At 38.1% G+C, this 13,562-nt stretch overlaps 1 protein-coding gene across 8 annotated transcripts in view; it reads left to right on the forward strand.

Annotated features, from left to right (window-relative positions):
- The first annotated feature begins 1,600 nt into the window (after positions 1-1,600).
- PAPOLA (poly(A) polymerase alpha) overlaps positions 1,601-13,562 on the forward strand; it is a 43,503-nt gene continuing 31,541 nt past the window's right edge. For 5 of the 8 annotated variants that reach the window (XM_030451617.1, XM_030451619.1, XM_030451618.1 and 2 more), the window contains exons 1-3: positions 1,601-1,903; positions 11,463-11,633; positions 12,223-12,289. In XM_030451617.1, the coding sequence (XP_030307477.1) occupies positions 1,896-1,903; positions 11,463-11,633; positions 12,223-12,289 (246 nt within the window). In that variant the 5' untranslated portion in view covers positions 1,601-1,895. Of the gene's footprint in view, positions 1,904-2,151; positions 2,199-11,462; positions 11,634-12,222; positions 12,290-13,562 lie in introns of those variants that run through there. The other 3 variants (XM_030451620.1, XM_030451621.1, XM_030451623.1) reach the window with 3 other exon arrangements.

A 13,562-nucleotide genomic window follows, 5' to 3' on the forward strand; every position in this document is an offset into this window, starting at 1 on the left:
ATTTGAAACTGTGAATTTATTCTCTCTTCAGAATGTTCTATCTGAATTTTTTTCAGTTACACATTTTTTTAAGCAATAAAAAGAAGCAAATTGTCTGGATACATAGTGGATGTAGGCAGCTAGTCTGAGAAAATCTTTTCTTAAAAAAAAAACAACAAACAAAACCAGTGAGCTCTCTTATTTCCCCTCCCAGCTACACGAAAGTAAAAAGTCACAAAACACAATCTTCTTGTGGTGTACTGAAAACTGATAGTCAAACAGTTTGCCAACATGGGTATGTCATAAACCCTAGGTATTTATTTGGAATCAATCAAATGGATCTTTCTCCTTTAATTATCTTCATCATTCAATGTGTGATTTTTTATAAATTCTTGATTAATCTAGACTTTGTAGCACATGGCTCTCATTCCCTTTTTTATTCTCATACCTTTCACAGAAACGGTGAATATTAATGCTGACTGATCTGAAACTGGTAGCATGTTTTGTGTAAAACAAATACAGGATTTTGTCAAAACAGGAAGCACTGACAGGCTGAGAGAACTGGAGGGGAAGTGGAAGGATTGAAAGAATGGTGACACAAACATTTTTCAGTTATTTTTTCTATTACTTTTAATATTAGAATTTTAGATGTATTAATACCCAGTGTACTTACTCAGATATATTAGTATTTTTAAAGTCCTGTTTCATATGTAAGCCAAACTGTTTCATCAGTCAGACAGGAACAGGCTTCAGAACTACGATCGCCTACCCTGAGGAGAATTTTTAGGATCTAAATTTCCTATATGCTGCCAGTCCAAGTTACCATTTTTTATATGAGACAGACGAAGATTAAATAATCGGTAATTCTAGAGAAATTTTGTTCTATAGTCCTGTATTTTTTAGATGAAAATAGGACACTAAAAAACTGAGATAAACCAGAAGTTTTTTAGGGTGTTTGGAGTTGCTGAAATATTTACCTTTGTAAGAATGAAGTTCTGAGCTAGTATGTCGCGTGTACTTTTTTTCTTTAAAATTTTCTCAAAGTTATGGAGCCTATTACAGGTAGAGTTTTCAGAAACATAGAAAAGGCTCTCTATGTGCCGTGCGGGGCACAGAAAACAAAATAAGCCCGACGAAGGTAACACGAGTTGCGCCAGGGGCACAGAGCGGGACCTCGGCTGACACCCCCCATTTCACGATCCTTTGGGCGGCTCATGGGGCAGTGAGCGGGCGGTCCGGCCTCCTTAGTTTCCATGGCAATTTCTAAGTTTCCAAAGCCGCCCTTTCCTTCGCTCGGAACCCTCCCGCTACTCAGGCACACCCACAGGTGCGCCGAATCCTTCCCAATGGCCCCAAGCCACGTCCCCTCCCCGTCAGGCCCTGCTCCGCCGCCCCCGCCGGGACGTCCCGGTCGCCTCCGGCCTCGCCCGGAATGAACCCGGCAGGGCCAAGCCCAAGCGCCGCCTCGCAGCCGTTAGCGCTTTGTTTTCAAACAGCTGCCTGCAGACCCCTGGGAACTACAGCCCCCAGGATGCTCTTCGGCACCGCGGCAGTGTGAGCATGCGCGGGCGCTATAGCGTGAGCGGCGTGCGGGGGTGGCCGCGCCGGTGCGTCAGGCCCACCCCGGTCTAGAACGCCGCTGTGGTAGCGTCTGGGCGCCATGTTAGAAGGCCGGAGGGGAAGAGGAAAGTGAAGCGGCGGCGGCCGGGCCTAGCGAACGGATTTCTCCTCTTTCGAAGGCCTGACCCCGGCCCGTACCATGGTCACGATTCCCGCTTCTTGGCGGGACAAGTGACCGGTCCGGAGGCGGCAGTGGTGGGGGAGGACGAAGAAGAGGAGGAGGGAGAAGGGGACGACGCCGTGGTGGTGGTGGCGGCGGCGGCGGCGGAGGAGGAGGAGGAGGGGCCGGAGAGACGATGCCGTTGTAAGTTGGAAAGCTCGCGAAGTGTCTTAAAGGCCTGCGTTTTGCTGGCCCTCAGCGTTCTCCCCGTAGTGCCCCACGCTCCCTGCCCGCTCGGGTCCTTTCCACTGCCTCTCGCCCTTCCCCGGCTCTCCTCCACCCCCCCCTTCTTTCCCGGCCTCCGGTCCTGGGCTCTTCCGGTGCCGCAGTGTGAGGGGCTGTGGATCCGCGGCTCGCCGCCCAGCCCGCGAGAAGCTGCTTGCTTGCTTTCTTGTCCCCTCCGTCGTTGTGAGTCTCGAAGGAGAGGCTGATGTGGCTTGTATGTTGTCGTCTTCTCCTTTTCGATCTTATAGCGGCAGCCGTGAGGCACCGGGCGGCCGCGGGGCGGATGCCTGCGGTGTCTTCGACCCCGCTCCGGAGGCAGGCGGCACGAAGTGGCAAAGCGCCGCGTATTTATCCTTTTTTCACCCCGGCCGCGAACGGTGAAGCTCTTTTTCTGTCAGCAGCCCCTACAGAGCCTCTCGCCCTGTGGCCGCGCGAGCGGTTTTCCCTCATTCCGGAGTCAGGAGGGGCAGGGGCGCCGGTTCTCCCAGGCTCCTCGCCTGCACTCAGCTCACCCGCTCCCGAGTGGGTGCGAGGCGCCCGGGGGCCCAGCGGGCGTCCCCGCAGGCAGCGCCCCCTGCCCGGCAGTGGCGCCCGCGGTGTTCTCCCTGCCCCGCCATTCTTTACCCGGGAGCCCGGGGGCTTTCTCACCGAAAACGTGAGCCTGGTGCTTCGGACCTGCTGTGCTGCAGCCCTGGTCTCGTAGTCATAAATAACGAAATGGGACATAATTCTATCCCAGTTTCTTCCCCGAATTTCAGCACCCCATCCCCTGAATTTTTTTTTTTTCTTTTTTTTTTTTTTTTTTTTTTTTCTCCACCTCGCTGACGTATTGACGGCTCCGGGTTGAGACAACAAAACTTCCTGCTCCTCGGTTCCCTAGCGCGTAATTTTTAAATTCTATTATCCGACATAAGTCGAGAGAGTCAGGAGGTCAAGTAGCTTGTAAGAAAAGGCGTGTTTGTATACTAGGTTCGGATTTTTTTGTTAGGTGTTTGTTTTTTTGTTTTTTTTTCGGTGGTGGGTTTTTTGTATGTGTGCTTTTTCTATTGAAAGATAAATAAAAGTAATTTGGGATTATCCAGTATTGTTTCATAACTATTATTTGGCATTATTCACTGTTGTTTCTCGGTTAGTGTTTGGGGTTATTCACTATTGTGTTCAATGTGTAAAGTTTATGAGAAATGTAACTGCTTGCCTGTTGTGCCTGTTTTAGTCCAAAATACTAGTAAATTAGTTATGGATTAGAGATCATAAAACAAGCTTAATGGAAAGAGTTTATGGCAAAAAAACCACTGGGTGAATGCAGAAGGGAAAATGGTTATGCCAGTTAATTCCTGATGCTTGTGTAATCAGGCTGCAATGGCATAATAAGTAATTTTTGCACATGTTCTTTGTGGCAGTGAAAAACTACCATAAACCAACTTTGAATTTGGCTGGCCTTTTGGATTCAGGAAAATGAGAGTGTTTATTTTGCCTGTTTTTTTACTACCTAAGTTCCAAATACTTATTAACAGCATTTTAAGGTTTAGGTTACTTTTACAAATTGTAATAATATCAATTCTCAACTCTGTCAAGTGTGGAGTAACTTGATAGTTTTTCTTAGTGTTGTTCATTATACTTTAACTAGAAACTCTTAAATAACAAGTTATTTTTTCACTAATATATTGTTTTTTTCAGTATAAACATTACTTTGCAGCTTCACAGTACTGAGGTTTATTTTTGGTCAGGAAAAATAAAACTCAGATTGCATTTTTTCTGCTATTATGTTTGGAATGATTGAGTTTGTATTCCGTTAAGACTTCAAAAGGAACATGGTAATGCTAGTAAGGTTAATTCTTGAATTTACGAAATTATATGTCTTAAGTTTACAGGAAAAAAACATTAAGTTTCTTTTCTTTAGTTTTTTTTTTTTTCACTTGATGCTTTCATGCTTTTGGATGATAGTCTTTTTGAGTGAGAGTAAAGCAACCTTATGTCACTGTCAGACTTTCAAGATGACAAACAATATACTCAATTTTTTTTTTTCTTGACCTTTTGGGTTTAAGCTTCATTTTTTAGGGTGGTGTTTACAGTTGGTGGAGCTGATTCCTATACAGGCAGAGGCTGTCATCTTTGTTACTTGGGAAGGCTAAGTTAGAGTCCTCAAGAGGTGTAGGGCAATGTAGATACTGCAGTGTATATGTATGCATATTTTTCTTAGTATGGTGGAAAACTATAAAAACAAACTTTACAAGATAAGGCACATCAGTAAAAGAGCAAACTCTGGTCCTGGTGATGCTGATAGCTCACATAGAATACTTTATCCTGTGCATTTTCTGAAGTGTAAGATGCTAGGGAGAAATGGAGTTGGGGGTCACACAGAAAGGCCACTGTGAAGCAGCAGTTACGTTTGTGTGAGTTGATGATACCTTTTTATGTAACCTAGGCCTTTGTGACTCTAGAGAGAGAAACGATGCCACGTGTTTCTTAAGCTACTGATAGTATTACACTTAAAAAAATACAACAAAAAAGCTGTATCTGCTGGAATCATTACAAAAGACTTACTTTTTTCTGAAAACCAGCAGTGGAAATGTTCATAGCATCTGTGCACTTAAAAGTGCCGTAAGTGCTAAAAACCTTAGCTATTGTTGGTATTGGTAACTTCCATATTAGAGTCTTGGAGTATCACTAGTAATTTTTTTCCCCAGTCTTTATTGTAGACAGCCAAGGTTATTCTCCATTCTGAAATAAGACTTCTTTTGCTGCACTTTGCTTCAGACTGATGCAAAGTCATTGTTTTATTGACTTTTAATTAACAACTGTCAACTTGTATGCCAGAAGTACAGAACTATGTTTAAAATGTCTTGCAATGATTGGAAGAATGTAAGTAGTATGTTTCTGAAGGGAGAGTGATCAGGTTTTTAGAGATTGTGTTATGGAAAGAATAAATTTATTCCTATCTTTGCAAAGGACTGGACCTACTTTAGAAGAATTTGTTGCTTTAATTTAAAGTAATAGCTTCATTAGTCAAGAAGAATTTAATATAAAAATCTATTCTGAGGATTTATTTGCTAGATGTAGTACAGAGGAACTGGATAGCAAGTATATGTGTTTTTGCAATACCTTTTGGTCTTCTTATGTCACTCCAAAAACCACAGTTTGTATCTGTTAACACAGGGGTTATGCACAGAACTTGGAAGCCCAGTTATTTTGAGTTGAGCAAGTTTAACTGCTGAGGCAAATAAATCTCTTACAGTGAAACATTTAATGGGATTTGTAGTTCTTGGTTTTGAAACTTCCTGATATCTTTTGATTCAATCTTTCTGAATTTTTTTAAGTGGCTACCTTCTGGATTTTTTTTTTTAAATCCAGAATAGCAATAAACCTTATTTTTTGGTTCAAGTGGTGCCTGCAAAGTTTAGTAGAAATTTCTGTTGTTTAAACTTGAGAAACTTTTTCTGAAATTCTGTTGTTGCTAAGAATATTGGGGATGAGCGTGTGTCTGCACACACTGCCTTCACTATTCTTCCATGCAGAAGAATGAGAGAGAGAACTCAGGACTTAGTGAAATGTTAACAGAATATGTATGAGTGTTCTTAGTTGTTTTCTGGGTTAGTCTCTTCTTCCATAGGTCTGTTTCTTCAATACTCATGTTCAGATTTGTTTTCAGGTATTTTGAATGTATCAAACTGACAGTAGAGATCTTAATTGGTGGTCTGAATGATCCAGCAATTTTCTACTACATGTTAAAATTTCTCTTAGGGAACTACAGCTGGGTCATCTTAACCATTTAAAGCGTAAGTGTCCCAGCAACTGAATTGAACAAACTTCATTATGATTTCCTGTTTAGATTTCTGAAGTTTTGTGTAGAGTGATAGCATTAAGCCAGAAAGTTTTATCTGGAATTTCTCAAGTCAGTTCTTGTAGGAGTCTTTAAAATAAGCAAAACCCTGCAAAACACTTCACTGATGCAGTGAAGCTTGAGCTGAGTGCCTTTATCTTCAACTGCCTGACCAGATGGTGTGATGAGTGATACTGCTTCAGGAATCTGGCTTCAGTAATCTGGCTTCAGTGTCTTACATCAGTAAATAAGAGACTGAATTTTACTGAGACAGAAGAGGCAAATAGAGGAGATATGATAGTGATTGAGATTCCTTAAGTCATGTATGGGTATCTTAAGGAAAGACTTAATGAGCTGAAAGTCCTGGCTGAAGTAGGACCAGGTGATTCTCTAGGTCTCTTCCAACCTGGCATTCTATGAGGTTAAAACTCAAAAGTTAACAACACTGTGTGGGGTATTTGCACTATTTGAAGACACAACAGCCCATGGTTTCCTTTACTTTGCCAGTGGTGGCCTTAACTGTGCCTATCAGTTGGAAAAAAGCTGATTTATAGGGATATATGAAGAGGGTTGTATGATTTCTAGCAAAACCAAGGTTTGATGGCCAAAACCGGGAGGGGATTTTTGCATGCACTTGACTCACATTTTAAATGAGTTTTATCTTGAGTGCCTAAATCTCTTTTGGGGTGGATCAAAAATGAGTTTTAAATTTGTGGCATTCAAATTATTATTAAACATTATAGTATCTGGTTTTAAGATTTGAGTGGTTTGTGTTGCCTTTATTTCTATGAAACATCCTAAGTTTCAGGAGTATGGTGTTTAGATACTACATTGCTGATTGCAACTGATTGTTTGCAATAATCATAAAATCTTGACTCAAATTACAAGGAAAATACTACCAGCAGAACAGAAGTAGAATCCTGGGAGTGAAGGTGAAAAAGCACAGAGAATGACAGGAGTTTTCAGGTGAGGCAAGGAGGAGGGTTAAGTAAAGAGCATCCTTGAAAAAACTTTGTGACAGGATACTTTTTTCTTCTGAGGAGGGTGAAAAGTTCCAGTGTTGTGAAAGGAAACAATTGTACAGTACTTTGAATTGGTATCTAACTTTTAGTTATGTGTGAGGCACTTTTATATGAGTACACCTTTATTCTATTTTCAGTTTAGATTGATGTGTTCAGGGTGTACCTGATCTTTAGAGGGTGCAGTGGAAGCTTTTTCACACACAGTCTAACCTCCCACCCCCTTAGCAAAATGTGTAGTCACTTCCATTTGAAGGAGTTCAAAGGTGTACAGCTCTGGAATATGTAGAGCCTCTTACAAACTTTATTTGCTTTAGTTTTATTTGCCTTACGTTTTCTATTCTTCTCCCACTTCTGCGCTCTGTTGTAAAATAATTTTCAGTGGCCTTACTACCAGGGTTTATTCTTTCTGATTCTGTAATTACTGATTACACTATATGAAGATACTGCCTACCAAAACATTGGGTTCTGAAGGAAGTTATTTAGCTGCTCAGCCATCACCAATAGAGACTAGAACTTAGTGTGTGTTTGTTTTTATATTTGGTAAAAATACATGTACAGTTCTCTGAGGTATGAGTAATTCATATTCAAATATGAAATATTGGATCAAAATACTTGAAAATCAAACCACTGTAGCTGTTGCCTGATTTGTAGATGGCTTAAGCTGTCAGCATATGATCTTCAAAAATTCAGGTCAAACCAGAACGACAACAATAGCATGTTAAATTTAATTCTACATAATTTTCTGCAGCAGTTTTTCATAGTTGTACAATTGACAGGCACCTCATATTCATAGCAGAGCGATGACAAGATCTGCATGTGTGTATGTGGTTAATAAGAAGCAGATAAACAAAAAAACAACAAAAAACTCCTTTTTTTTTTTTTTTTTGGCAATATAAATGTATGTAATTCTTCTTTAAAAAAACAACAAACCAAACCAAAAAACGACAAGCCCTAAGCATGCTTTGAGTTGAATATCAGACCTTGACAAGGTCTGCCAAATTTGTCTCTGCCATTGCCACAATTGAGTAGGTGCACTGGAACTTTATGCCAATGTTCAATACTCTTTGATTTTTGTTAATGCTTAACTTGAATGACTAGTAGATTTGGCATACTACCATCACTCCCCTCAAGGCCTTACTTCCCTGAGTCTTTCAGGTAGAAAGTTAGTGTTGATACTTTCCTATCATTTCTCTTTGAATAAATTTGATAGTTTAAGGGATTCCAAATGTCATCATTTATGACATGTCACAGGTAAAAACTAGAATGTCCATCTGTCTTTTCAACAGGGGACATAATGGACCAGAATGTGATCTTCATGGTTTAGGAAAAAGTAAAAGTAAAAGCTAGGAGTGGTGATAATTAGCATTTTCTGGCTGAAATGTAACATATAAATACAACATTAAAGTTAGAAAAATGAGCTTTTTATAGTTAAAAAGCAACGAGAAAATTCTTTATTTGAAGATTCTTGGTCTTGCAAAATGTAGGGGAGGAGGAGAGGATATACCTTTTTATATGGTAACTTTCATGGTTTGGTGTAGTTTAAATGAATGAACATGCATGAACTTGAACTAGTTATGTATTGTGTCCTTAAATTATTTTAACAAACTTTAACCATATTTAAGCATCTTTTTTATTGTTTTACAAAGGCACTTTCCTGACATCTTTTGGTGTGCTGGTTAAACCTTAGAATAGGCTTCAGTCAGCAAGTGTAAACAGTTGACCTTCAATTTAAATATTTATAGCTGGAAATAACCTATATTCTCTTCAGTATTAATATATTTAAATGTAAGCTTCATTCTATCTTTTGGAGTTGTCAACTTTTCTAAAAGGCAGCTATGCTGAGAATTTAGGAGTGCATTTTAATTCAAGTGTTCTTATTAACTCCATTACCTTTGAATGCAGGTGAAATGTGTGTAGGATGGTCCCATCTTGTTAGAAAGCATCCTTATTTCACACTTACAAAGTACAGAAATACAAAAGCAGTAACTTCAAAAAGTGTTTTTATATAATAATTCCCAAAGATGTAGACCAGGTGATTATTTTAACATTGTTTAGAGCTGTTGTTCTAGTTAACAGTTCCAAAGCCTATTTTGTGCCCTATGACCATGCCCTTATGGCCCTGTAGGGGTTGGAGATAAATTTGATGTAAGTCATGTTGAGGCTGTGTTTTGTGAAGATAGACCTGCACATTCTGCTGCCAGAATTATGCTGTAACCCAGATCAGAGAAGCAATCTGATGCTTGGTTGGGTTTTAGGTGCAGTAATTTGGGGGGCAAGGTGAAGTACCGTTTTTAATTTCTCCATTCTCAGATTGGTGAATAATGGATCTTTAAAGGAGGCAGAAGACAGAGAGCTCCATCAGCATTCCTGAATTTAGGAGTTTGCTTCACAGAATCTGGTTCTGAGTGACATTTAGCTTTTTTTATATATATAAATATATTGCAAGATTTTTAATTAAAAATCAAATTTATCGTTTCAAATTAACAGTTGGCGTAAGGGGAGAGGTTGCATTTCAAGTTTAACTACTTGCTTTGTGGTATAAGTAAAAATATTCACAATATGCAAAGGATGTTTGTGTACTGAGTTCTTTTGATTTCCAGGAGCTTTTTTTAGTAGCAGCTGTGTAGCTGAAACTACTATTCCTGTTGACATTCCTAAAATATTTATTTTAATAAGAAATTCTACTGTTTATGACAACAGGTTACAAAAGTGAAGTTGTGCTGTAGGTTTTTTCCCTACATAATATGTATTTAGCCTGGAAGTTGTGCTCATTTTGTATATTTATGTTATAATATATAATACACATAAACACGAAGAACCAATAATACAGCAATATACAGGGGACTGTTATGCTTGCCGAGAATAGGATTTTAAAGAAAAGAGACAACTCCATGTCAAAAATTAAAGCTGATAGCTTATTTTAAAGTTTATCTGTCCAAGTTGAAGGAGACCAAACTGATTATATATAAAGATTTTGCTTCAGTAGAGTGAATGTTTGAATTCAGGAAAAAAAATACATCAGTGCATAATCTGAATTACAAATACCAGTTGTACAGTTGGTATTAAACAAAATATTACTTTATACGTTTGAAAAGATGTAATCTTAATGTAGTAAGAAAATAACTTAATTCAGATAGTACACTTCTGCACAAGTGTCAACTTTCAGGTAATACTTGCTGGAATAGTTGATAAGGCCTCTAGAATAGCTGTTGATGTAACAGCCACTTTTTCTGGAATGTGCATTTTGATGAGAGGCTTTTGTTGGTCCCTATAATGTTTCTTAAGTAACAAGTTGGTTACAGAAAATAAGCTTTTCAGTATGCTTTAAAACGATAGGTATTTTTCAAAAATCAGAGGTGGGGGAAGAACAGTCATAATTTAGAGGAAAATTATATGTCAATATAAAACTAGTATTTAATGCTGCAAGTAGCCTTTAGACCTTACTTAATACAGATTTAAGTAGTGTGGTTTTCTTAAACCTATAGAGTGTATGATGAGCAAGATTAACTGTTCTTCAAATTTGGCTGTCATAAATGTTAAAATGCATAATTTATAATACTGAATGTGTTTGATTATTTTTAATAGCCACTTGTTGTTGCATGTATCAATTAAAAAAATTTTAGCTATAAGGGTATAGCATGCAGAAAGTCACTGAATCCAAACACGTTACATAAGACCAAGTTTAGTTTTGAAACATTTAAAATTAACCTTAAGAGCTCAAACCCTTCAGAAAGTAATGCTGTGTTAAAATGTGAAAGTCACAAATACATGCCCATTATGAAAAACAGTGTTGCTGTTGTCATCTAGGAAGTCTTTTATTAGTTCTCACAATATGATAATTTTGCTTTTGTGTTTCTGCTGAAGTTCCTAAGTATGGTCTCTTATCCTTTCTTGTGATGTTGAAATATCAGGGATTGATTTGAGAGTGTTATCCTTCTGCTTGAGGATTGGTCTTGTATATATCTGTAGTTTGAAAAGGGCAAGACAAGGATGCTATGAGGGCTTGTAGTTGGGCTGTTTGCTAGTGAGCTAGGTTCTTTCAGATTTAACCCATTGCAGTGGGTTACGTTTACCTAACCCTTACTTTTACTATTAGAGAAAACATTATATGAAGCAAAATGTCATGAGGAATGCATAGTAGAGTGCTGCTTGGATCTTAGGTACTTGTGCTAGGCAAAGTCTGGCACAGACCTCCAATCTTCTCCCCCACCTCCCTAATAGAGCAGTGCTCTCTATGTAATATTGCCAAAATGGATTGATCTGATGTTGCTTGTCTAAGCATCCAGTTATGCTGGCCTGCAGAGAAGTCAACTTAAAGCTAACTTATATGATGCTCATGGGCTCAGAAGCCCCTTACTTATGTGAATGTTCTGAGTATGTGAATTCAGCTGGCATAAAAGGTCATGCCTCATAACAGCTTGTAATCCTGCAGTCACTGGTTGGAGAAACATAATTCTTTTTTGTCCTTAGTACCACAGTTAGCACATACTGACCTGGGATGTAAATGCTAACAGTAGGCTTACGTTTTGTTTCCTTTCAATGTGTCTCTTGCCTGCTACTCTGATATCAGAGAAAAAAATAATTTACAATGGTTTTTTTTTGTGTGTCAGTAACTTTATCTAATTGCTTTTATTAGTCCCATTACAACCCAGGGATCACAAACACAGCAACTACAGAAGCATTATGGCATTACCTCACCTATCAGTTTAGCTGCCCCTAAGGAGTTTGACAGCATGCTTACCCAGAAATTAATCGAAACCCTAAAACCTTATGGTGTATTTGAAGAGGAAGAAGAACTGCAACGCAGGTGAGTAAATGTTCCCTCTACCACTGGTTTTCTTCTCTTTCGATGTTCATATAGTTGACTATTGAACCCCTAGAATGATTTTGTTCTTTCAAATGTTTTATTAAAAATATATATATATTAAGAGGAATATCTTGGAACACAGGAATTTAAATACACCTTAAATTTCAGAGGCTGGTGTGCTTGTTTCCCCTTCATAACTGCTTTGTAGTGGCCCCTATACTTACTCAGCTTTCAAGAATTTTTTGCTGTCAGTACTGCTTCTCATTGTTTCTAGGCGCATATTTTTTATTAATTAGGATTTTATGTTGAAAGTGAATAGAATTCGTCTACCTGAAATGTGTTTAGGGCTTGCATGCTTGAGTTTTTCTGAGTTTCAAACCCTTGAATATCTTTAAAGGGCAAAAAACAGTGAGAGTGTTCTAAGAGTGACTGTTTCAGTATGTGTGTATGTATATGTACATAATAGGATCTGTAATTAGAGCAGCCGTGTTACTGTAGTTGACTTGCTATGTAATGATGACCAGGGTCTTAAAGTGCTGTTAGTTTGGTCTAAGTTTGTGAACTGTGATTTTTGCTGTTTTATTAATAGGATCCTAATTTTGGGAAAATTAAATAACCTGGTAAAGGAATGGATACGAGAAATCAGTGAAAGCAAGGTATGTATTTATTTTACATAAAACCTGCTTATACTAAGATTGCTGTAGGAAAATCATTCCAAAAGATGTGCAGTCTAAACAGGATGAATCTTAGATTTGGGGATCAAATTTGAAAACCAAGTTTCTTTTGTTTTCAGGCAGCATCACCCCTTCAGAGTAGAACCTTGTCAAAGAAAGAAACTGAAATACTGGAAACAAGTCATGATAGCTGTAGTACTAATTTTCAATTGTTCCTTCTCTAGGTAGAAATATAGTTAGACCTTTGTCAGTATATATTTGTATACTATTACATTAATTACATGCTTAGTTTTTGGCTTTGTGAATCAGTGCTAGATTATAAAATGGACTTCTTGCAGCTTTATGATCTGTGGTCTTTCTCTTTAGTGTCAGTCCTGTAATGTTACTTTTGTAGACTCCTAAGATAGTAGTGTTATAGCTAGGTTATAGTACCCTCCCCCCTCTTTTTTATTTCTGAATTATTAGACACTTGCAAAAATGTAAAGATGGAGGTTGCTTTTATAAGAGTAAAAACTATTTTTCAAGCTATTTTGTTTTGAGTATGTTTGGGTTGTATTTCTTCTGTATACTTTTCTTATGAGATGGGAATTAATACAGGAACATGATGATGGGCAGGAATTATCCTGTTTTATATGTGTTGGTCCTTGAAAACAAAATAGTTGAGAGTATTGTGACTGTTCCAAGATTGAAAGTTATTTAAGTTTATCTGATACATGTTGCAAAATAAATATTTTTTATTTGTTTATATCTTTTACTATGTAACCATTAATGTATGGTTTTGGATTGAAACATTGCATATTGTTATGCAGGGGTAAATGTCTTTGCCCATAGTACCATGGATTCCAAAGGGTCTGAAGATATAAATCAACTTTAGTATGTGTACCTGAGCAGTTCTAACATAAAAGAAATACCTGCCCCAGATTCAAGCTTTTCTTTAAAGAATGGTGTCTCTGAAAGTAATAAAATAAACACGGATACTGTAAATATAATTTTTCTGCTGTTCTAAATTTAAATCCATCATCAATTTATGAGTCATTTTAAAGTTCCTGAGTATTAAGCAAAATGTTTTTTATGTCCTTAATATTTTAAAACTTTCACCTGAAGTGAAGAACTGCTGAAACATTTGAGGCAGTAATTTGTAATGTAGTTAAAATTAGTTCTCAAGTTGCAAACATACCTAACTCTTCTCTATAAAACCTAAGATTATTATTTCAGTAGTAATTGTGCCTTAACAAGTTTTGTGTATTTTTTTCCC

Source organism: Calypte anna, chromosome 5A (genome assembly GCF_003957555.1).
Source record: "Calypte anna isolate BGI_N300 chromosome 5A, bCalAnn1_v1.p, whole genome shotgun sequence".
Lineage (NCBI taxonomy): Eukaryota > Metazoa > Chordata > Aves > Apodiformes > Trochilidae > Calypte > Calypte anna.